The sequence below is a fragment of the Antennarius striatus genome, chromosome 11, assembly GCF_040054535.1.
Source record: "Antennarius striatus isolate MH-2024 chromosome 11, ASM4005453v1, whole genome shotgun sequence".
NCBI classification, from domain to species: Eukaryota; Metazoa; Chordata; class Actinopteri; order Lophiiformes; family Antennariidae; genus Antennarius; species Antennarius striatus.
In genome coordinates this window covers 10332062-10357014 of record NC_090786.1, presented here as the reverse complement: position 1 = coordinate 10357014, position 24953 = coordinate 10332062, and the positions used below count along the sequence as shown (strand labels likewise).

The 24953-nt window shown below is 38.6% G+C and overlaps 1 protein-coding gene across 1 annotated transcript in view; it reads left to right on the top strand.

The window, feature by feature from the left end:
* The window catches only part of LOC137603774 (protocadherin-15-like), a 206006-nt gene that overhangs the window by 109938 nt on the left and 71115 nt on the right, over nt 1-24953 (top strand). The window contains exons 13-19 of the mRNA XM_068327526.1: nt 3536-3742; nt 7682-7816; nt 10318-10467; nt 11779-11972; nt 13169-13301; nt 13675-13754; nt 19759-19852. Coding sequence (XP_068183627.1) covers nt 3536-3742; nt 7682-7816; nt 10318-10467; nt 11779-11972; nt 13169-13301; nt 13675-13754; nt 19759-19852 — 993 coding nt within the window. The remainder of the gene's footprint in view (nt 1-3535; nt 3743-7681; nt 7817-10317; nt 10468-11778; nt 11973-13168; nt 13302-13674; nt 13755-19758; nt 19853-24953) is intronic.

Genomic DNA, 24953 nt, shown 5'->3' with positions numbered 1-24953 from the left:
AATCTTGAAGGCCATTAACCTTAGTTTTAGCTGCATTGGACACAAGACTGAAAAAAATGTTGGGTAACTTATGGTTTATAAGACCAGATGGACTGCATTGCTGTCATAAATAAGTTCAATGTCGTGTCAGGGATCAACTTGGAGAGGCTGGTGAGGACCTGCAGTGCTGTTGAACTTCACAATCATCCATCTACAACCTCTAGAACCCTCTGGAGCTCTGCATGACCAGTGATAGCTGGGTGGCATAGAGATGAGCAAATTAAATGATTTTCACAAAAGGAAGAAGGCAATGGGATAGTGATACATTTAGACATAGGAACCATTGCTCAAGAGCTCAAAGGTCCAGAGAAGTGAGAAAAACCTCTTGGGATGTGGATGTGCAGATGTGGGCGTGAGATATACCATCAAAAGCACATTTCAGGGAAACACATCCGTTCTACAGCCGTCATGATTGATGGTAATGGAGTCATGTCCGCTAAGATGACTAGGATGAGATCAAGACAATTAACAAAGGCAGGTGTAGAGACACGTGGGGTTACATAGATGAGATTGTGAGATTATACAACAGTTTGGAGACGATGTTGTCAGGAGATGAGAATTAAAATTGATTAACAATGACCGTTGGTAGTTGTGACTCTCCTGCAGACCCATGTGTTGTTACATTGAAGTGGAAATCATATAGCACAGCATCTTAGAAATAAGGGCACCGCTAAAGAGCTAATACATCAGAGAACACTAAAATCCCACATTCCGTTTTGTCCTTTCGTGTGTGTGTGTGTGTATGTGTGTGTGTGTGTGCGTGCGTGCGTGCGTGCGTGCGTGTGTGTGTGTATCCACAGACATGCTTTTCTGTCAATGACTAGACTTTTCCCTTAGGGGTTTGTCTGAGCAGATTGGATCTTTGGGTCAGTGCAGTGTGGGTGTTTTTTTATTATCAATCAGACAAGAGAAGAAGGTATATGGTTTTCAGGAAAGATGGTCTGGTATAGTATTTTAGTGGGGAAAAAAAGGGCCGCAATTTTACTGGAGGGAAGCTAAGCAGAATGTGCCAAAGCCGTTTTAGTAGAATTGACTAAGATTTTACTTATTACTATTCAAATCCCGTGATGGACTGGATGATGTGTTTTATTCTTAACGTTGTACTTAATTCTTCCATTTCTGTATTTCAAATAACGTGATGTATTTACACTTTGTTCTTTTTTTTATTTACAACTTCAATTATCTGGAGGTTTAATTTTATTTATCTGATATTAGCAACGTGTTATCGGCCATTTTTGGCGATACACATAAAATATAAAACATGAAATGCGAGTTTTGTGGCCCCAGCACTTGAACATTTAACAGTAACTACAATTGGCTGTCTCCAATATGAGCTTGGTGAAATTGAGTCAATGACCAGAATTAGTTCCAGGTCATTGCTTCAACTGATGTCATCTCACTGCCTCGCTCCATCTGTGCTTTCAAAGCCTTAATGTTTCTCAAGCGTCCTGGTGACAGAGCTAATACTGACATATGTGCATAGGAAGGGGATGTTTGACTGGCTCTTTCATTTAGTTTGGTCTCACTGTTCTGGACTCAGACACAACTCCAGTTTGTTTAGGTTTCTGTGTAGTTTGAAGAGGTACAATTTGATTTCCAAAAGTCTGTTCATGTCTCATTTATGTCCCCACCTATATATTTGAATAAGCTCAGTTTGAGAACCTCAAGCTGTCAAGCTTCTTAACTCTACCCACAACCAATCACGGCGCATCTGCCAGAAGGAATCACAATATGGCGTAAGGTATCGGGCGGCAAGGCTTTTTATTGCGGTTACACCTTTCGTCCACAGATATTTTGGACGAAAACGCTGGCCATGGTGAAGTTTTTTTTAAATGCCAGGTATGTGTCATGTGGACGTTGTAACTGAAACTTTTTCTTTCCGGGCTGCGTCTCCCTGTGATGAAAACCGTTGTGACATTACTGTGTGTTACCCGTGTCTACATGTACACACAGAATGGACAGAGTTAAAACCAGCTATTTTCTGACGTATAACAGCTCCACGTCAAAGACGCATTGATAAACAAGCTTGACAGCTGAATATTTGTTCCTCTTTTTCTTTCTTTATGAGTCATAAGGTTTATATATTTATTTATTCATTCATTCTTTCATCATTCATTCATTCTTGTTCCTCGCTGACGCCAGTTCTAGGTCAGACCGGGATGCGCTGCCTGCTGTTAGGAGAACTCAGTAATAGAGGTTGTCTTCCAGGAGGAACTGCATGAATTTCCACATGTCCCACAAACAAACACGCAGTCAATCTGAGAACGGGCAATTAACCTGAAGCGCATGTTTTTGGGGGTGGGGAGAAGATGGATAACCAAGAGAGAACCTAAGCAGACATGGGGAGAACATGCATGTATACATAAATACTGTATGTTATCATAAACTTTCAGTCACAATTGAAATGAATGAAAGCCAATTTTCAACCCATGCCAGTACCATAGGCGACAAAGAAAAGGTTATGTAAGATGTAACGGAAAATGAAGGAGAAGTGTGCATACCTGTTCTGCTGTCTTGTCAAGGCTACTTTGTGTAAAGTTGTATTTTTGTCAGACATGCATGTTTCAACTACTGATTCAGAAGAGATTTAAAGGAGGGGAATTTTCAATGACAATCAAGACACCAAACCTTATTGCAAGAAATATTAAAACATCCATCTTCATCACCTCATGTGTGGAAAAGTGACACTACATTAACTTCTAAAGTACATAAGTCCAAAAATTATTAGTTCTCTTTAAAAAAGAAAGCAAGAATTATGTGTTTCCAGAGAAACAGGACCCATAGAAACAATTGCTGATTTTCTTGAACTAATGCTTGAATCAATAAGATTTAACTTCATTATCCTACATTGTTGAAAGCTTACATTTAATTGAGTTGTGGTCTATTGCTGCTGCATGTCTGTTTTAGAGATGAATATCAATGTGATGAAGAGGTGGTAGTTCAGATTCTTATATATCAAACTATTTGCAATTGCTTTCAGAAAGAAACTGAAACAATGCACAAAAATGTCACAAATCAGTTAAGTGCAGCAGCAAAGACGATGGGCCAATCTGCAAAATGAGTGCTGGTAAAACTATTTCGCTATTAGTCAGTTGGTTATTTCCTTCACACAATTATTGGGTAATATTTATTTTTCCTCCTGTAACCATTGTGTACACATTTGACAGAGTAGCAATAGCCAGTTATTGCTGTTTCTTCCCTTTAAATTTTGGTACTTGCATTTATTTCCCTGGTAATTATAGAGCCTTAATCCTAAGTGGACCTCTAATTAACCCCTTATTAATTTAATCAATATACATATTGTTGTAATTGAACTGGCATTGAGAGAAATAGCCCCTTTCTGTGAAGAAAGAGCAGGAACCACATCACTCTTGTGTGCTTCACACTCATCATCCAGCTCATTATTAGTTTTTAATAATACATTTCCAGCACATAGTTTCCAGTCCTCCTTAAAGGCTTGTTCATATTTGACACAATGATCTTTCTTTTTTCACAGGCTGAACAGGACAATGGTCACCCCCTCCCAGCCTATGCTGACCTCATTATTGAGATCCTCGATGAAAACAACCAGGCACCATATTTCCAGTTTGCCACCTATCAGGGTTATGTGAGTGAGTCCTCGCCAGTGGGTACGACTATCTCAGTCAATGCCAACCTCACAGCCCCCCTGGGAATCATCGCCCTGGATAATGACATTGAAGAGGTAGATAGAAAGCAACTATATCATTCTTCGTTCCAGAAACGTACTTGTGCCACCCATGTTTATGTACATGCAAATGTATTGAACTGATCCACTGAGGAAATATTAGTCATTTTTACAAAACTTTAGTCTTTATTACATACCAGGGCAGCAATGAAGACCTCCTTCCAAATTAGGGTTAACTTTTTACATACAATAACATGACATAGCAATGCCATCATTCAATCCCTGAGGCTAATGATCTGAGGCTAATATGCTACAGACCTTGTGCTGTTGTCTTTATCAGATGTTTTAGGTTCATGGCTGCTTGTGAATTTTCCTGTTGTGGATCAAATCTGTATTACTGTACATCATAAAATTTCCTACTCACATACTTTGTCACTTACATACGCACTCTCTCAGATGTACATCGAGTCTATCTGTATTCTGACTCAAAGGCGGAAAAAAGTGACCTTTCCAGTACACCTTCAAGATTCACACATTTGACGATGAGGCATTAAAAAAATAATGCAATATTCCCTACTTGAACAGAATGTGTAAAATGGGATCGTTTCACATGTACTAATGTGTTTATTTGTGCTTACAGAAACATGTTAATGATATATTTTCCTGCTGTGTTTGTTCCCTTGATGTAGCTGGCTCCTGGTGATACACCTGTAGGTAAAGGGGTTGTTTTTAGATGCAATGACACACACACACACGCTCGCAAGCACGCACGCACACACACACACACACACACACACACACACACACACACACACACACACACACACACACACACACACACACACACACACATTAAATATATGGATGCCCTAGTAAGTTTTTGTTCATGCCATTATGAGACTCTTTAATACTGACTTTGTTCCAAGATTAGCATCATGATTAATCTTTTTATGTTGCTCAGGTAGGGGCTTCAAATAGACCTGCATATACATCAGTAATGCCAGTGAAATTAAAGAATTTTACTTATAATCAGCTCTGCATTAAACCTGTGTCACAGCTTTATTTGGTTTCTTACACTGTTTTACATCAAAGTGTTTTATATAATGCAGCAGCTCCAGAGAACTCTGTATGGAGCTACTGAGGTGGGAAGGTTTTGGCAGAATTTAGATGATTTCTCTTCAGGTGTGCTCCGAGCAAAACGTTGAATGTTTAATTTAATCCAATTTGCTTGACTGGTAAAGTGACACAATATAGATAACATTAATCATAATAAATATGGGCTTTTTACATCACAAATAATGATCTACAGAAATCTTGATCACCTTGATCTCATGTTGCTACATGAATGGCCCTACATTTACTGCACATTCTTACTGAAAAATAAAGTGAAAACATTCCTCACTGCTGGAGACATCTTCAAAATGCAATTATAAACTTTACAACTGTTGTGGAGAAAAACAATAAAATTGTGAGCTTTCCATTGTATTCACAAAATCAGGAATATTTTCTGTTACATGAAATGTTTAAAGCCGTTTAATTAAATACTAAGCTTCTCTCCGGTATTGACGGATGTGCTTGGTTTCCTAATGGAGTGTTTTGCTGTGCTGTTTTCTCTTTGTATGAAGATTGATGTTTTGCTGTGGTTTCTGTACTTGATTGTATCAAAACATATACACTTCTTTGATATGAAGGCCAAGGTATATCTACACTGTTTGATTAAAAGGTTGTTTAGACATATGCCTTTGCATAATTAGTATCGATTGTGTGGATACATTTCTGAGTGTGTTTGCCCACTAGAGTAGAGAGTGCTGTTCAGACCTTTTCACCACTGAGAGGTTTATATGCAAATGGTGGATAGCACAATGGTGCACCTAAATAAAATAAGTGGTAAATGCCTTTAGTTCATGTTACAAAATATTTTATTCTCAATCTTTGGAATAGATTAATGAATGACATCAAGTTGAAACATAGATACCAAAATCAATAAGCCACCCAATCTTAAATGGTTCCCGGTACCTAAGTCTTTGGAGATGACTCATTTATGGGTGTGAATTAAAGCTAACTCACAGCAATGGACCACAACTTGCTTCATTTGTTAGCAGTTGCTAACAAATGCTAAAAAATGTTGCTAATTGGCTTTTTAAAAATGTTTCAACCATCTGGAAACCTTAAACAACAAGTTGCATAAGCACATATTTAACAGCAACTTATTTTTCCTCATGACTAAACAGGTAATAAAGGGTTTAACACTAGGACTACCATAGGCAGTCATTTTGACTCCATGGACATTATTCATATATAATTTGGATTATCTTATTTAATAATAAATACATATTTAATCATAAATAATATTAAATATTTAATAATAAATTGGTTGAATAGTTAAAAACACATAGGACACTAAATTAAAACTATAATGATTGAGTGTTTTATTTTTTTAATTGACACAACGTAGCTTCCGTGCACCTACACATCCAAACTCGAACTTTGAAATAAAAACGAATGTACCTCTGTGAAAAAAACCCAAATGTATCCTGCTTCAAAATAGGTTGGTGTCATCTTTAGACCTTAACAATGAGAATTATTAACTACTATGAACATTCAATAATGCTGTGACGGCTGCCGGCTAGCTGGAGACACTGATGTTACAATGCCAAGACGGTTTGCTTATGGCACCCAATCACACAGTCAACACAGGTTACCTGTACCTTACATCTGCAGCTCCCACTACCTTATGACATTTGACACAATTATCCTTTGCTTTATTTTTCTTACACATTTGCTTTATTTTTTTTTAAACATTCTTCCCTTGGCACTGACTCCTCCTCTCCATCTTCTACTGCTCCAAATTGGGCTCTCGCCATCATTTTGTTTAAATGTGTCCTGAGCAAAGTTCCTTTGTGAGTCGTATTATGAGGTTTCTCTATGACATCATCTTACTGGTGCATTTATTGAACAGGATTGAAGCATTTATAGCAGCCAGGTGAAGAATATTATGAAACACCACCAATGGCCATCTTCATGTAGCAGCTTTCGCTGGGTATTTCCTCACCGTTTGATCAAGCACAACTACTCCAACCTTGGTTCTGTTTTAATACGTAGCAGTGTCCAGTTTAGCCTCTTGGCCACTTGTGATGTCGACAGCTGCGTGAATTGTGACTACAATGACGATATGTATCCTTGGTTAGCATTGATAGACTATTAGGGTTGCACTGTCACATTTCAGCACCTCTTTATTGTGCAGGTTCCTTTACTTCTCTCAACATAGGTTACCTGTGTTGACTGAGTGTTTGTGAGCCATAAGCAAAGCTAGTTGGCATCGTAACATCAGTGTCTCCAGCTGGCTGACAGCCATCACGGCTTTATTGAATGTTAATAATAGTTACCAGTTCTCATTGTCAAGGTCTAATGATGACACCAATCTATTTTGAAGCAAGATACATTTGTTTTCTTTTCACAGAGATACATTTATTTGTTTTTATTTTCAGGTTTGTATTTGTAATTGCACAGAAGTTATGTTGTTGTGATTAAATAAATAAAAAATTCAATCATCATAGTTTTAATTTGATGTCCTGATATGTTTTTACCTATTTTACCAATTTATTCTGTGATATTTTAATAATAATCCAAATTATATACTTAATTAAATTATTATAAATAGTGTCCAAGCAGTCAAAATGACTGCCTATGTTAGTTTTAGTAGTTGCAGAATCCTTGTACACCAGGTGTTAAGTTGCTTTGGCAGAGGTCATATCCTTTCTTTTTTTCTTTATTGTCAAAATCATGGCTTACTTTTTGGTTCCATCGTACTCCATCGCTATTTCCTGAAGACAGATGAGGGACCAGCCAGCCGATTACATTTTCAACTCTTTGACAGATCAAAATGTAGTGCTTGATAGGTTTTCTTAGCCCTGCAGCTGCGGCCTCTGAAGAACTGATGAAACACTCTTGCCATCATGGTAACATGTTTCTTTTTGTATATTATTCTGTTGGAAGATGAAAGATCCCATGTTGAAGATTACCCTTGATGACTACACTGCGATCTTTGGCCTGACCCAGACAGGGATAATACGTTACCTGAGGCTCCTCAAACCTGTGGATCGAGAGAAGCAGATGGTCTATACTTTCACGGTAAACGATGGAGTAGGTCTAGGAGTCTGAACCAAACTGAACCCTGTGACCTACCCCTTTTCTTCACTTTTGTTCATAGGTGTCATAGGTTAGATTTATACCAAAGGCAACTTGCAGATCCAGACATGGCCTGATGTAAAGTTTTATGACTTTTTTCAGTGGTCAGATTCTTTGTGTTGTAATTCAAGACTTACAGTATGTCAAAGGAAAATGTATAGGTAAATGAATACAGGTAGTCCTCAACCATATCCAACTATGGTACTGCAGTTCGCCTTTCGGCCACAACCCTCGCCAGCAGCACCGCTGCGTACGTGCATCTCCAACACTTGTGTTTGGGCGTATCAGACTTTTGATTACAAGGACGTGAATCAATACGTCATTCACGTAAGGGCGATGGAATACCTCAGTGGCTCAAAGCTTAACTTAGCGTCTACATCCCCGAGGAGAAAATTAATTCAGCAGATGTAGAGGTGAAAAAATCATATTACAGTACTACAGAATTTTATTTTGTGTATGTGTTATTTTTTATGTCCTGTTATTGTTTCTGATCAGTCTTGGGGAATATTACTTTCATATTTAGAATAGTATTGGCACTTAAATGACCAGTAATGGTGATTATAGATTGAAATTCAATAAATAACGACTTACAACCAATTCAACTTATGAACAGCCTCTCAGAACCAATTATGTTTGTATGTTGAAGACTACCTGTTCTCCTTTCTTCAGTGGTACTTGGGAAACAAACTGCACATAGCTAACCAGCAGATTAAAAAAGAATAGCTTCAAGATTCTTTAAATACGGAAAACAAAATGTAAATCCAAAAAAGGAAGCACTTTGTACAGTATACATAAATTATGTATAATGGTGCCAAATATTTTGGCACTAATACTTAAACAGTCTAGAATGCATCAGAGCCAGATATGACTGTATTGCAGCCCATAGGTATTATGTTCAGGGTTTTGTTGGTTTTTTTTACTGTTAAAACCCAGCAGTTGACACATTCCCGTCATCAGTAAGATTTTAATAAGCATTAGTCCTTATTATATGATATAATTATAGAACAGCTTGTGGTGGAATGCAGGAAAGGAGTCTCGGAAAAATGACCTGCAACAGTACCAAGTCCTGTAGGACACATGTTCTCCCACGGTGATGTTAATGGGTGGATGCAATCTAAGAGGTACGGATGCTTTCTGGGCATTGAAGTAATATACACTTCTTTGTGTAAAGTATTTCGGTAATACAGGCCACTGTTCAGTGAAAAAATTCCAAGGTACTCATAGTCCGAAGAGATATTTCTATATTTTACCTTTAATAGTGATTACAATGACATTTGTGGCTGCAATAAATCCAATAACACATGCTTACAGCTGACTGCACAGGAAGGATTTTAGCTGAATGAATGGCCTTTATCTGAATGGTGTTCTACCTCACGCTCATAATGTCAGTGATTGTATTTGGCTCTGAGTGGGAAAATGCTGGCCAAAACGCAGTTAAATAGCAGGACTGAACACGTCCTGCATAGATACTGAAGCTTCAGCTAATATCCTGCTTTCGTCTCAAGGGATGTTTTACAATTCTGCCAGACAAATTGAATAAATGGGTGTACCAACTGATTCATTTAGTTAATTTCTTGAACTGGATGGGGTTTTTTTTTGTCAACTATCAAAATGGAGAAATGATAATATGTATTATTAAACTGTATAACTTTCTTAAACTATAAATAGTTTATAAAATATAAATTATGAGCTTTTAATGAATGCACATACAGTATATGATATAACAGCATATACATGTAGGTTTGTTGGAATAAGCTTGTGGTTTTTCAGTTATTTTATTTCAAAGATGTGTATTTGTTTTATTTATCATATATTTTATTTTGTTTTCATTATTACTGTTACAGCATGTGTGACAGTAAGAATATCAGTAAGGTATCTATAAACTCTGTCATGATGACTCACAAAATGCAAATCTGCATTCTCTCTCGTCTGCCAAAATGTGTGGCACTTCTCTACTGGGACTGGTTGAAGTCAGAAACACTGTACGATCAGACACAAAATAGCTGCTGTTGTATATGTTCTCATGTGATTCTGTTCAACACATCTGCTGCAAATGTCCTACAGATATTTGAGACACCCTCCTGATGTTTAGTGTTCAGCACAAGCATAGAGATGTGTTTTTAGTCCATTTGCTTTCTCCTTTGTTAAGTACTGTAGATCAGAGCTGTGAGGGACAACTAAATATGGAATTTACTGAGACAGCAAATTGTTCCCACGAAAAGCTATACACAAGCTCCCTCATTTCACCTCTGCATTGGCTTTTCTCAAGTTAAAAGAAAGGAAAATGACCATATGGAAAGGGAAAGTGTTTCATTGTGAGGGTATGAACATGATAGGTTTCAACACTTCATCCTATCAAAGCAAAATGTTGTGTTTATTTCAACAAATGTTTGCTTCCATCGTGATTCTTAAGTCACAGCAGTTTCTCTTCATTACCTTTGCAGATGGTGGCATCTGATGGCGTCCAGCAAAGTAGCCCAGTAACTGTCAATATCCTGGTCATTGATGCCAATGACAATACACCCACATTTGCTGAAGTCTCCTACAGTGTTGAAGTCTTCACAGACATGCAGCCAGGGGAGACAGTACTACAGGTAATCGATCCAAGGATCTCCCTTTGTTATTCTTTTCTTTCCCTGGCTCTGGCACTCAGCATCACTCTGGTGTCTTTGTCTTCATCACACGAAGTCACTGTTACACGTTTTATTTCATACTCAAAACAGATATCCATAACAATCCGCTGCATTGTGTTGACAAGCAAACCCCAGGAACAGTTCCCTTCACTTCATCTGCAGTCACGACACGAGTCAGACAGAATATTTGTCTCTAAGCATAATGCACAAGCCTGGGAAATATTTTACAATGCTGTGATGACTGAAGTGAATTCATTTTGATTTGTTAATATACTTTATATATTTTGATTAACTTTATATATTCAGGTTTTTAATTTGTAATTTTGTTAGGACAAATTACATTTTCTTTTCTCTCTTTTAACACACATATATACATGCTAATGCTCATATATAACTGCATACTGTCTCTTCAGGTGGGGAGTTCCATCCTTTCATTGACTGTTATTTGGTAGTCGGATCATGATCTTTTTGTCTTTCAACTGATTTGTCTTCTCAGCACCGTTGCTCCAAAAATGTCAGACAAGGGAAAGGTCAGGTTTAAGCTGTCTTTAAAAAACAGCCATTTCACCCTCCCCAAAATGAGGCCAGGGGTCACATGGTGTCTGGTATGACCGCTTAAACAATTTTTATAAGCAGTTTATGAGAGCTGTGTGCCGCCTGAGGATTCTGCTGCTTATTTATTCTGCAGCTTTAACTTCCAGTGTCAAGCATGAAAAGGAGGGGTGGGCAGCTGGGATTAAACAACACAATGAGTACTCATGACTACATGTAACAGGATGTATTAATTAACTGACTTTCTAGGCAACGGTAGCTGCTTCATTCACATAAGCGCACGGTAACAAATCATTTCTGCATGATTTTCTTTATCGTGCTTTCCAAACAGTCTCAGACGTCTGTCTGGTGATGTGTAATACATCAATCTCTTTTTTCATCTTAATGATATATCGATCAATAGGGTCAACAAAATGCAATTAACTGGAGTGAGGAGATCAGAATAAGAAGAAACCGTTGGTCAGATTGCCATGTCCAGAGCTCACTTTCTGTTAAATGTCAAAACTTTTCTTTCTTTTTAATGTACATGAAACAAAGGTCAAGTATCTATTAAATGATAACAGGGCACAAAAATGAACTTGCTGTAGGTTTTCTGCTTGATTGGTTCAGTCCACATACACGCAGGCACGCTCACACACACTCAGTAGATATAGACTAAGAATATAATCATATTGTGTTTTTGATGCACATTTTTGTCTTTCTCCCCTTTTATTTTTCCAGTTGACAGCAGAAGATGCTGATGAAGGACTGAATGGTCTGGTGACGTATGAGATACTGGCTGGTGCTCAGGGAGACTTTGTTATTAACAATCGCACTGGACGCATCACTGTGGCACCTGGTATCACTTTAACTGTAGGACGGTCTTATGCACTGACTGTCAAGGCCTCTGACAATGCACCAGAAATCCAAAGGAGGTAGACGCATATGGCAACACACACAATATGCAACATTAGAATGACTGGTTTGTTATTTATTGTAATCTTTGTGATGTGGATTTCATTATTAATTCATAAAGAATGTAATTGTTGGGTTCTCTCAGGGCAAATGGTGGAATGACTGGTGGCCCACTAGGATCATTTGTTTTCCCACCAAGTTACACAAATAATAACAATGATTATTTGAACAATAGCATTCCATCAACAACTATGAGTGAAATAAACACGATTGGTACTTATTATTATAACAGCTTGTCCTGCCCCACTGACCGTCGGTTATGCGACCTCTGGAGAATCTAAACACTGATTTTATTTTGCTTTTGTGTCAGAACATCATGGATAGATCAATTTGATTTTGCATTACTTGTGTTATCTAGAGTGAATTTGTGGGTACTTGCTTCTCCATGTGACTTTGCGTTGACTTTGTATATAATTGTGTTGGTGGAACATTTTTGTAACTTTCAGGCAAACGCTGTAGAGACCGGCTACAGGATTTGGTCATTTTCTGCACACATACTTAATATGGAGTCCGTTTAATCTATGTGTTTTCTTATGACTGCAGAGAAGATACTAATATACATGTTTATACTATTGTCTGTCTTGTTTAAAAGAAAATGTATTCATAATGATTCACATGTTTCTGAAAAGAATGGAGTCTTAAAAAACAACAACAACTCAGAGTCACGTTTCTGACCTACGTATGATTAATTAAAACGGCCTTGTTCATTATTGCCTTTGATATTTGAAAGTAATCCAGTAATCCTGTACAGTATTTGGTTGTCATTCAATGTAGAGGAGATATTGTATGAAGTATGATACCACCCAAGTCTAAGCACATTTCAATGGATTAAAGGAAGCTGCAGTAAATGTAAACAAATTGGCTCTTGAGCCACACATTTCAGTTGAACTGCTAGCACTGAAATAACACCAATTAACACTGAATATAGTCTTTTTTATTTTATCATCAAATCATGAATGAAAGACTTGACAATTGTGAATGTGTAAACAAATATTCATGACACCAGTGTGAAAGAAATTAGGATCCCACTTCACAGACATGTGACTCAAACCTGTTAATTTCTTGTTTTATTCGACTTACGGCCTCCTCAAAAGAGGGCTTTGATGTGGGATGCATTATGAATAGTTTCCACTGATGTGTACTCTTCATTCTGCAGGAGCTCCATCACTACAGTCTACATTGAGGTTTTGCCACCGAATAACCAGAGTCCCCCACGCTTCCCTCTCCTCACCTACGGCCTAGAAGTCAGTGAGGCCATGAGAATAGGAGCTATTCTACTTAATATGCAGGTGGGTGAGCCATAAATAAGAGGTGGGCTGTCTGGCTAAATAAAAAATACAATATCATAATTTATTTAATTTCAATCACCATCCATGGTAAAATGTGTTATTTTTTAAAAATTACTTCCATGCACTATCCTATTTCAAGCAGGATAAATCCTTATTTTGCCAATATGTAGAGTTTCAGTATGATTCCACAGGGGTGGAATTTTTTTTGGAACTTCCACTTCATATTTTTTTCTGTCATATTTCAATTTCCACTATGCAGTAGGCTCAAGTTGTCGTCAAGCATTTCTGTTGCTCAGCTGTCATATTTCATAGCCTCCCACTCCAATGCTACTGTATGATCTTCAAAAAGCTGCTTTTCATTTCCTTCCCCCAGGCCACAGACAGAGAGAATGACCCAATCATATACCGTATTGTGAGTGGGGATATCGATATGGTCTTCAACCTCTCTGAAACGTGAGTCAAAGTGATGCCTTTTCTTCATATTCAGTACAAGCAGGCCCCACAAGGTATTGCTACCAAGGCCTGCTTGAGATAAACTATGGATATCAATAGAAGGAATACATTTTAAAAAAATATTTAAAATGAAGAAAAATTGCATATGAGTGAGTTTTCTGGTTTTTACTCAAAGCAAGGGAACTGCTGAGACTAGTGGGTCTCAGCAGTTCCAATAAGCTCATTGGTGATATTCTCTTCTAATAAATGTTGAACAGGATAAGCAAGTTTTAAAAATCAAAGGGTGCAAAGTGATGTGCAAAGTGAAGCCCCCCAAGATTCCGTGTTCATTCTGGAGGGGCACTTTTTAAATGTTGTCACAAGTTTGGTAGGGCAAAGCTGGGTGATGTATCAGAAGCTATAATGAACTTTCATGGATGAAAAGTGGGTATGCAATAAAGTCCAGTAACTGTGATGTCCATGAAAGGTAAAAAACCTAAGCAGTGAATAAATAGAGGAATGAGAGAATAAAGAGAATAAAAGTGGCACAGTTATGGTCATGATGGGATGAGAGACTGTTGGTAGTTATTGGTATTGGCCTCAGTTCATCTTATATAATTGATGATTTTCATTTATGGCTGTGGACGTACTCAGTACATTCAATCAAATTAAAATGCACACACCTTTCCAGTCAACTGCAGTAATTTTTTAAATTGGATTCATTATTCTAGTCTTACAAATTTAAAATTTGTGTTGCCCAACCTTCAAAGAAGTGGTTTTACTACTCTGAGATTTTCGAAAGGAAAAACTCACCCAAACACCATTTCGCAGGCTTTCTACTGTCTGAGAGAAGGAGGCAGTATATTACAAGATTATAGGCCCCAATATCTTACCTTACATCTCATAATCAACAGTAGTATTTCAAAAAAACTTCAGTGTGCAAAGTATGCAACCACTGGTAGGAAGCAAAGCAAAGGCATCAAATATTAATGTGGTCTGTTCTTTTTTACCTTCCCTTAAACAAGTGAACAAATATGGAGAGAAGAGATGTGGAGAGACTGGAAACGCAGGACCCTGTCAAAAACTGTCCTTATTAATTGATTTAGGACTCTTTTGTCTACAAACTCCATCTCTTATCTATGCAAAGGCTAGCTGTGTTGCCTCACTGCCAGTTGCTTACGGCTTACCTGCTCGGTTGTCTTAAATTTGTTTTTATGAAGTGACATTCAATTTATGGTACCTTGTTGTTAACTGTAGTCAAAATATTGCCAGGTGCCCTATGTTATAAAGAGAAACTGTTGTTGCTGTTGGCACTCTTCTCTTTTTAACCAAATGTGACAGAAGTCTTATTAAAATAAACACATGTTCTCATTTACCGTATTTCCTGAGTAGCAGAAATATTACAATCCCTTCACAAGCTCTCAGCACCCAAGCTATAGAATAACTTGAAACCAAGTACTGATATAGAACATGATAAATCAAAAACTGATTTGCTGGTGCTCTTGTTATAGCCCCTCTTCATGCTTGATGAAAGCCCTGCTTCACACTCTTTCCATGGTTTGGAATTCCAATATGATTCGTTGAGGAAATTTGTGCGTTGCTTGTTCAGATTCAAGCAACAAATGGGGCTGCTTCAGTCCAGCTATTATGAATAATGAGCTCTCTAGTCTATAACTCCTTATAAATGGTACAGGTTACCCTGAGGGAGGCTTCAGATTCACTCATGATTTTTGGTATTGAGCAGGACGCACCCTTGAAATCACTGACTTGGAGTCTGTCAAGCGCCATAGCCAGCAGGAAGCATTCAGTAAAATATGCTGACTGGAAAAGACAGGGAGCATATTTTAACACAAACAGTTCTGTTGCATTTCTAATGTCGAAGTTATAGGTGAAACTACTAAAGACGTCATATATTTTTACAGTTCTGTTATTCGCCATCATTTCTCTCGGGCTGTTCCCCCTGAAGAACCACATGATAACATTTCAACCAGACCAATACCGTATTTTCCACACTATAAGGCGCACCTGAAAGCCAAACATTTTCTCATAAACCCGTAGTGCGCCTTATAATCCGGTGCGTCTTATATATGGATTAATATTCATGTTAATATTGGTTAAAAACATGATCGCTGAAAAAAGCCGGCAGTCTGGCCAGTCATGCCGCACTCCCCCACCAGAGGAGGACCCTCACAAGGCACTCGGGCCCACGCCCCCTAACAACGGTAGTCAAGGGGCGTCACAGAAGTCCCGGCTCTGACTGAGCTGCTCTCAGACGGTAGAGCAGACTGTAGGAGCACCGGTGATTACATAGCAAAACATAAGGAACTTTCAACAATTCTATTAATAAAGTTTGACTGACTGACTGATCTCAGTATTTCCTAACACTTTGGCGTTGGAAATAACCCACTTTAAACTTAATTGGTCTTTAAAATGCCATTGTGCTGTCATCTGGAATCTAGTGACGGTCCATTCTATTAGTCTGTGGAAACACACGGAGAAACTGGCATAAAGGTGAATGAAAGACCCTCAAAGCTGAACTTCCAGCCTTTTCTGAAATTTCAAGAGCAGAGTCACTGCTAGACAAGGGTTCCAACGGTAGTGCTGCAATTGATTTACAAATGTTGTTGATACCTGAAACAACACGTTACGGGGGGGCAGGGGGGCGCATTCAGGCTTGTGTATTCTGTCTGCAGCGACGTGCTGTGAGATTCACGGCGGTGAGACACCGACGTTAAAGTCAGTTCTAGGAGTAAAACAGCGTCACATTTTCCAGTAAATTAGCAGCCTGACATTAAAAACTAGTTAAAAAATTATTTAGGACACACAGCAGCAAATAGCTGCACCTCACCTCCGACTGGACTACCGATCGATCGAAAAAATATTTAATTATGAACGAAGACGAACGTCGGAGCTTAAATATCTGCTTCGAACTTCAAATCAGGAAATAATCCGCTCTGTTCGCACTGACTGCACTCGTAATGAATTTAACCAATTTTAATGTCAGGTTTTTTAATATGCGTGTTGACTTCTTTCTAAGATGGCAAAGTGATCAAGTGATCAGGTTTCCTTGATGAGGCTCAGAATGGCTTATTGAGATAACAATAGAGGCCATTTAAAGGTAGTCAGGAAGTTATGAATGCAATCATTACTGCCTGAGCAGCGCGGCTCTATCTAGTGGACGGATTGTGCAAATAAAGCCGCTGCAGTTTATCAAATACATTTTATTAATTTTTTATTGTGTGCTCCTTATAATCCGGTGTGCCTTATATATGAAATACATTATAAAACAAACAAATTATTGAGGGTGCGCCTTATAGTTCAGTGCACCTTATAGTGCGGAAAATACTATATATCAAATGATGGCACCTTTTAACTAATATTCTAGCATTTATGTTTGTGTTTATTGTTATTTAGAGGGTCTTAATTCTTAGGATGTAAAATGAAAGAACAAATTATTTCCAACATCTCCTGTGTCCTAAAGACAGCATCTGTCAAAATCTCTAATGGTACTGATATAAAGTTGATGCAGTGTTTCCAAGAGGGAACGTGAGGTTATTCTTTAATTTAGTCTGTAATGAAGACATGAAAGCAGATAAAAATGGCACCAGGGGGTTGCTAGCTGTACCGGATCGCCACTCATCCTTCATTTTCCGAGGTGAAATCATTCCTGCTGGCAGCTTCATTACAATGAGAAAGAGAGGTTCTATTTTATATCTGTTTACTTCGTGATGATGCACTAACCTTAATGCTCTGGACTGGAACATACACACATATACCGTGCAATCTACCAAGCATATTTTGACACAATAATTGCGAGCCATAATTACATCATATAATTGTTTTCTGTTTGTGCTATAATTATGTTGCGACCCTTACCTCATGATGGAAAAAGAAACGGAAAATAAAACCAGATGTAGTTGGTAAAACTAACTACACTAAGCTGATTAAATGACAACATGAAAAAAGGTACAAAAACCTAACTTATACTTGAAGAAAGGAAACACAACATAAAGTTCCTCAAACCAACAATAAATACAAAACTTGGTGTGTCCCTGACCTTTCATCTGAAGGCAGCTAAGAGCTGTAAATCACACAGGGAGAAAACAGGGAGGACATGGTGATGGCTGGGACAAATTATCTTTTTATTTTGATCAACTTTGTATTGGATTCTAGAGGTACCCAAGTCCAAAATACTCAACTCCTATTCTAATTTACTGTGCACTATACTTTTATTCTAAAAGACTATAAAAAATCTATTAGATTTTCAATCCCATCACAGTAGTGTGGAAAAGTTCTTCTGTGGATGTCCAACACTCAGCTAGGAAATCTGCTCGGAAGTGTTGCTGCCGTTGCTTTTCTCATACTGTCACGTCAGTATGGAATGAGCACACTATGAGTCAAATCTTGAACTGTAGCTACCCTTAAAAACAACAATGTTTTGGAATCATTGTTTAATTAAATACTATTTTTTAATTCACTAATATGGTTAAAGAATTGATTTCAGTGACATCCTGAAAAAGGATAATGCAGGTCTAGAATCCACTACAATAATTCTTTTGTTGCTTATGACAGTATTTGATTTTAAGTCCAAATCTTTTTTTGTGTGACATTCTGACATAAACTCAACATGAGGTGACAACTTCATGTGACTCCCTGTTTGTGTATCATGTAATTCTGCTGAGGTAAACACAGAGTTTCTTGAAATTATTGTATTAGTTTATACATTTGTGCCACATTTAACTAACATCGTCTGCATGAAGTCTTATTTGCTATCAGACATCTGAGCTGAATAAAAAATCAACAGACTGTATGACTGAGATGGATAGCCTTTAACCTGCACCATTTCATCTCTGTAATATACTGCTGGCAGCATCCTGTCTTTCTGACAACATCTTTTCATTTGTGTTGGCTGGGGGCAGGAGGCTGGACAATATCACACATGATCAGTGAACCTTTCAGCTGCTCAAGTGCAGTTCAGAAGGAGCAAGGAGAAAACTCCCCATGCAGACTAAGAGTCTGATTATTTATCATCAAGAGTATCATCATTACCACGGCAATTATGGCAATTATCTCTGTGTGTCGTCATTATCACATTCACATGACACTGTTCTGTACCTTTAGCCTTGCTAAGCACTAACAACATGATTTTTTTACATTCATGAGTGAGGTGTGAATATATTAACATGGCCACAGCAGCTGCTAAAGAATAGCTGTTAACTTTCATGGATTTTATTGGGGACCAGTAACCCAATAATCATGTGTATAGGAGTTTGCTCATCGTAACCTAAGGGAAGGGACAAAGTTTAGAGACAGGGAGGCAGGAAGATGAGCCTTTAGCCTTCATGTTCTGCTTGGACTACTAGGCCAAAAGAGCTTTAAATTAGAAATTTGAAGGAGCATGGGGACGTCGGGGGATTTTGATGGGCATTAATCTAGCAGTGTGTTTGTCATCACTTCCACTTGCCGTTGCAGTATTAGTTCTCCTAAGTGTGGCAATAAAATTGTTTTGCACATGCTGCGTGTGTGTGTTTAGCTCTGCATCCCTGCATTCCAACTCACATGTCTTGGGTGTCTGTGTGTGCAAACAAAGATAATTCAGAGTTCCACTCGGGAATGCATCCACAATGTGCTTTTGGAATGCATGAGTGCCAAATTATACACTGAATGTGGATAGCCAGTTTTCTGCAGCAACAAGAAAAGAGAGCAACTCTTCCTTTCTGTAGTCATGTGCTTTTGTAAAGCATTTAAAACCCAATTGTTCTCCTTTCTGAACTCATCCTTCTCTATCACTGACTGTTTCATAAATCTGTCTCACCTGGAAGTAAATAAATTCTAATGCATAGGTTACTCCATCACCTTCTCTTGCATCCCCAATAAAGAATTGAAAACTATTGTTGTTGATGTGACAAATAGCCAATGCTAGAGTATCCCTACACAAAGCCCTATACTGTGTTCTTTGTGAGGCTGTTTTATTAATGTCTGTCCTCTTTTATAATAGTAATACCATCTCCTCATTTCCCTGCAGGATTGGCCTACTTCTTCTGGGCAAGCCTCTGGACAGAGAGACCACAGACCAGTATCGTCTGATAGTCACAGCCTCCGATGGCAACCCTGGAGGGGTGAGTAAAAAACTCTACTGTAATTATTGGCCTGACACCTCGGGGTCGAAGATCCTAAAACAGTTTAAACGCATTAAGCTTAAGAGAATTCACTAATACAAACATATTCACTATATAAGCAGGAAATGAGGCTCAAGTGTCTCATTAGGATAGAAAATCTAATTGGGCCTTTGAACTCTGAGAGTCTAATACTCTGTTTTTTTTTCATGCATTTATACACTCTTTGCACATCATTAGGAGTCAGTTGCACCATTTCAATGCCAAACTTATTCAGCACCAAAATAATGATGATTTTATGATTTGGGGACACTGCTGTTTCATTTGATTTTTATTTTATTTTTTAGTTCATCCGCTGATTAATAAAAGCTAAAAACAGGGACTAAATAGTTTGTGCTTTTTGCCATTGCCTGAGCACGCAATGAGAGACGTGCCCACACAATGCCATTGTGAGTTTGTGCATTTTGACATTTGTCTCCTTAACTTAGACTGGAGCAACAGCCGATGGTATAACTGAAAGTGAATGCTGGCTGCTTCATGTCCCGTCAAAAGCTGCTAATCATATAAACAGTCTTAATTTAATTAGACTTCACCTCAGTTGGCTCAGTATTTGTGGCTGTCTCCGCTCCAGACAGAGGTGAAATGCGGTTTCCATTTTAAGATGCCGTGTGCGATGGGTAATAAACATTAGGTGATGAGCTATCGCAAGACTGATGTTAATTACCCCCCTCTCACCTGTGCACTCATAAACACTCAGAACTGCCAGCAACTTATCATCCGTTGACATACTATAGGTGTTGGTTAGGTGAGGCTGCATAGAAGAGGCATATTGTAGAGGCATATTGTTTCCCACTGTTGTTCAGTGTACCAGAACTGTAAGAGTTTAAATGGGGAACAAAGTGTAACAGTTTATGTGGGAGGGGGGAGAGAGAGATGTATGGTGACGGGCTCAGAGAAAAAAGACCAGCTAAATAGAGTGTCAGATAGGTCTACACCTAGCAGTGAAGTAGTAACTGCAAGATGGTGCTTTTTGTCCTTCCAATGGACAGATAGTTCAATGTCATGTCCAATGTAGTGTGTGTGTGTGTGTGTGTGTGTGTGTGTGTGTGTGTGTGTGTGTGTGTGTGTGTGTGTGTGTGTGTGTGTGTGTGTGTGTGTGTGTGTGTGTGTGTGTGTGTGTGTGTGTGTGTGTGTGGGTGAAAATTATTGTCCACAGAGTGAATCACTGGCTGACTGGAATGTACTCAGTGTCACAACTCAGAAGAAATGTTGCTTCTAAAGTGAGATTTTGAGAGAGTGAGGGGTGAATGACTGGAGAGGGGTGAAGGTGAGGAAGTCAGAGAGATTAAATATCGCAAGGAAGACTGGATGCACCAGTTCCATGGATCTGTAATTTGCACAGGCATTTGGTAACTATGGGAACCTGAAACAAGCCATTGTCCCTCTGGGCCACTTGTCTTTGAGTATAGTCCCATCTGCACACTCACAAACCTGTATTCATAATACTTGTTGAATTTGAGCTTTTACATCTTCTAGTGTGCAAAATCAATCTGTGCACATCCCAAAACTCATTCAGGGATGCTGGATTTAGCCATTTTTCTTGCTCTCTAAGTAAGCCTGACAAGATAGCCAGATCATATCGGTCCCTGCAACATGGCCTCTGATCAGAGCTTCCACTTGAAAGGCATCTCTCTTTCATCCATGTCTGGAACCTTCATTCAGTGAGGACACAAGACAAGATATCATGCTGCTCCATCTATTTCATGTTAAAGAAATAAAAGAAGCTTATTAATCACAGTTGTAGCTGTAGAGGTAGGATTCTTAGCTTTGATAAGACATTCCAAAATGGATATGCTAATTGGTTCCAGGTTTTCTGTGAAATGAATATGTAAATTCCATCACTGCACTGAGCCCTTTCACTTTTAGTATCCAAAGAATTTGTAGGAGTGTGATGGTTTTCAGAAAGCTGTGATTATGTACATTTCCAAAGCCAGAAAAAACAACAATGTTGGTGCAGGAATCCCCAACAGTCAAGGAGATAAGATGACACTAACTGGGTCATTTCCTTAGTGACTTGCTGAGGATTGTCGAGTTGCAGGGTGACTTCAAGTAGCTGTCTTCTGGGGAGAATTTTTGTTTTGCAAAAGGCCAACACCTCCCCAAAGGAGCACATTTACAATATAATTTGCATCATGTGTCATCCCTGTTCACAGAGAGATTATGGATTGTGCAAATTTTAACATTTTTCATTTGTAGGAGTGCTGTAGGTGAATATGCCCCATCATTGTTTGAAGGTCACCAGCATTAAATTGGTAAATGTTGACCCAGCAAAAACGTCTCTGGAAGGAATGAGCTTTAAATTTAGGATTAAAAAATGCTGTTTGTGTTAATAAACTGTATGTTTGTTCAGTATCCAAATTCCACATCCTAGTCATGTCATTTTTGCCAGAAGATGACAGTGTTATTTTAAGTTTTTGTCCTACAACCTTGAACAGTTTGTGCTTCATAATTACAGTATTTTTCGCACTATAAGGCACACCTAAAAGCCTATCATTTTCTCATAATCCCATAGTGCGCCTTATAATCCAATGTGCTTTATACATGGATTAATATTAATATTAGTATTGGTTTAAAACAAGTTTGCTGAAAAAAAGCTGGCAGTCTGGCCAGCAGTCGTGCCGCACTCCGCCACCAGGGGCATCCTGACAGGATATTCGGGCCTACGCCCCCTAACAATGGTAGTCAAGGGGCGTCGCCGAAGTGGCGGCTCTCACTGAATCGGTCACCGGGGGAGAGCTCCGGTGACCGGCTACGATAATGTAGCAAAACATAAGGAACTTTCAACAACTCAATTAATAAAGTTTGACAGACTGACTGATCTCAGTATTTCCCAACCACTGCGACACCGGAAATAGCCCACTTTAGACTTGATTGGTCTAAAAAATGCCATTGTGCTGTAATCTGGAATCTAGTGACGGTCCATTCTATTAGTCTGTGGAAACACACGGAGAAACTGTCATAAAGGTGAATGAAAGACCCTCAAAGCTGAACTTCCAGCCTTTTCTGAAATTTCAAGAGCTGAGTCACTGCTAGAGATTGCAATTGATTTACAAATGTAGTTGATAGCTCTGGGTGGGCGGCAGAGGGGCGCATTCAGGCTTGCGTATTCTGTGTGGCAGCGACGTGCGGTGAGACACCAATGTTAAAGTCAGTTCTAGGAGTAAAACAGCGTTACATTTGCCATTTAATTAGCAGCCTGACATTAAAAATTGTTCAGGACACACAGCAGCAAATAGCTGCACTTCACCTACGACTGGACTACCGATCGATCGAAACAATATTTAATTAATAAACAAAGACGATTGTCGGAGGTTAAATATCTGCTTCGAACTTCAGATCAGGAAATAATCTGCCCTGTCCAAACTGAGTGGTCCACTCGCAATGAATTTAACCAGTTTTAATGTCAGGTTTTTTAATACGGGCCTACGACGTCTGCCTATTGACTTCTTTATAAGATGGCAAAGTGATCAAGTGATTAGGTTTCCTTCATGAGGCTCAGAATGGCTTCATTGAAATAACAATAGGGACGTTCACAGTTGACTAAAGGTACTCACAGTCATGAATGCTCTTGCTAGTGGACGGATAACGCAACTACAGCCACTATGTTTTTAAATCTATTTTATTTTATTTTTATTATATGCACCTTATAATCCGGTGCACATTATATATGGAATAAATTATAAAATAAACAATTCATTAAAGGCGCGTCTTATAATCCAGTGCACCTTATAGTGCAGAAAATACTGTACAGTGAATATAGTGCTCCCAACTATAGACCTTCTGAAAGGTCCACTCTCAATTCTGCCAACACATCTCTAGCATTTTTGTTTTATGCAATTGCTTGTTGGTGTTTTCCTCCTCAGTTTTAATGTTTTATCATCTTTTTAGTGAGATTGTGACTCAGTTTCTGTTGTTTGTTGTCATTTGTATTCTATACATCAACAAAACTAAGATTAACCTTATGTGTTGCTCTGACGTTCTTTAGAGAGAACATGATTCAGATAAAACTATATTTAACTATCTTCTTCTTCTTTTCCTTTCGGCTTTTCCCTTCAGGGGTCGCCACAGCGAATCAATTTCCTCCATCTAGCCCTGTCCTTTGAATCCTCTTCTCTCACATCAACTACCTTCATGTCTTCCCTCATTACATCCATAAACCTCCTCTTTGGTCTTCCTCTAGGCCTCCTGCCTGGCAGTTCAAAACTCAGCATCCTTCTACCAATATATTCTCTATCTCTCCTCTGGACATGTCCAAACCATCTCAGTCTGGCCTCTCTGACTTTATCTCCAAAACCTCTAACATGTGCTGTCCCTCTGATGTACTCATTCCTGATCCTATCCTTCCTGGTCACTCCCAGAGAGAACCTCAGCATCTTCATCTCTGCTACCTCCAGCTCTGTCTTCTGTCTTTTCTTTTCTTCAGTGACACTGTCTCTAGGTCAAATAAAACTATATTTAACTATAACATCGTATAATTGATTACCTCTGCCAAGGAGGCTGTATTTCCATCTGTTTGTGTGTTTGCAGGTGTTACTGCCACATTTTTGAAAAGCAACTGGCCTGACAATCATTAAACATGAGAAGCATGGTGAAGCATGGGACAAGGAAATATTCATAAAATGCTGTTGTCCAATCATAGATAAAAAAGATTTTAAAGATGTATTTTTCATCCTCAATGAACAGAATTCAGTTGTTGGTTCCCTCCGCCACAGCTTCAGAGAGTAGCAGTGGGCATGCGAGCAAGACATAGAATAGAAAAGAGAGAGGTGTCAAGTCATATTCCGATTTCTGGTTCACTGTGGTTGTAGTTTTTAACACCCCCCTGCTTCTATACATCCCCACAGGAAGGGTTCGCATTGCTGGATTTTATTGGGATTCATTTGATGTACATGTGACACACAAACACACACATGCACATACACAACTCTACTACAGTAATGACACAGAGCAGAGGACAGATTTTTAACAATGTGACTTGGTTGCTATGCTTTCCGTCTGTAGTCCATCCTCATACCCGGTGCACTGTTGTTGGCTGGGGTCTACA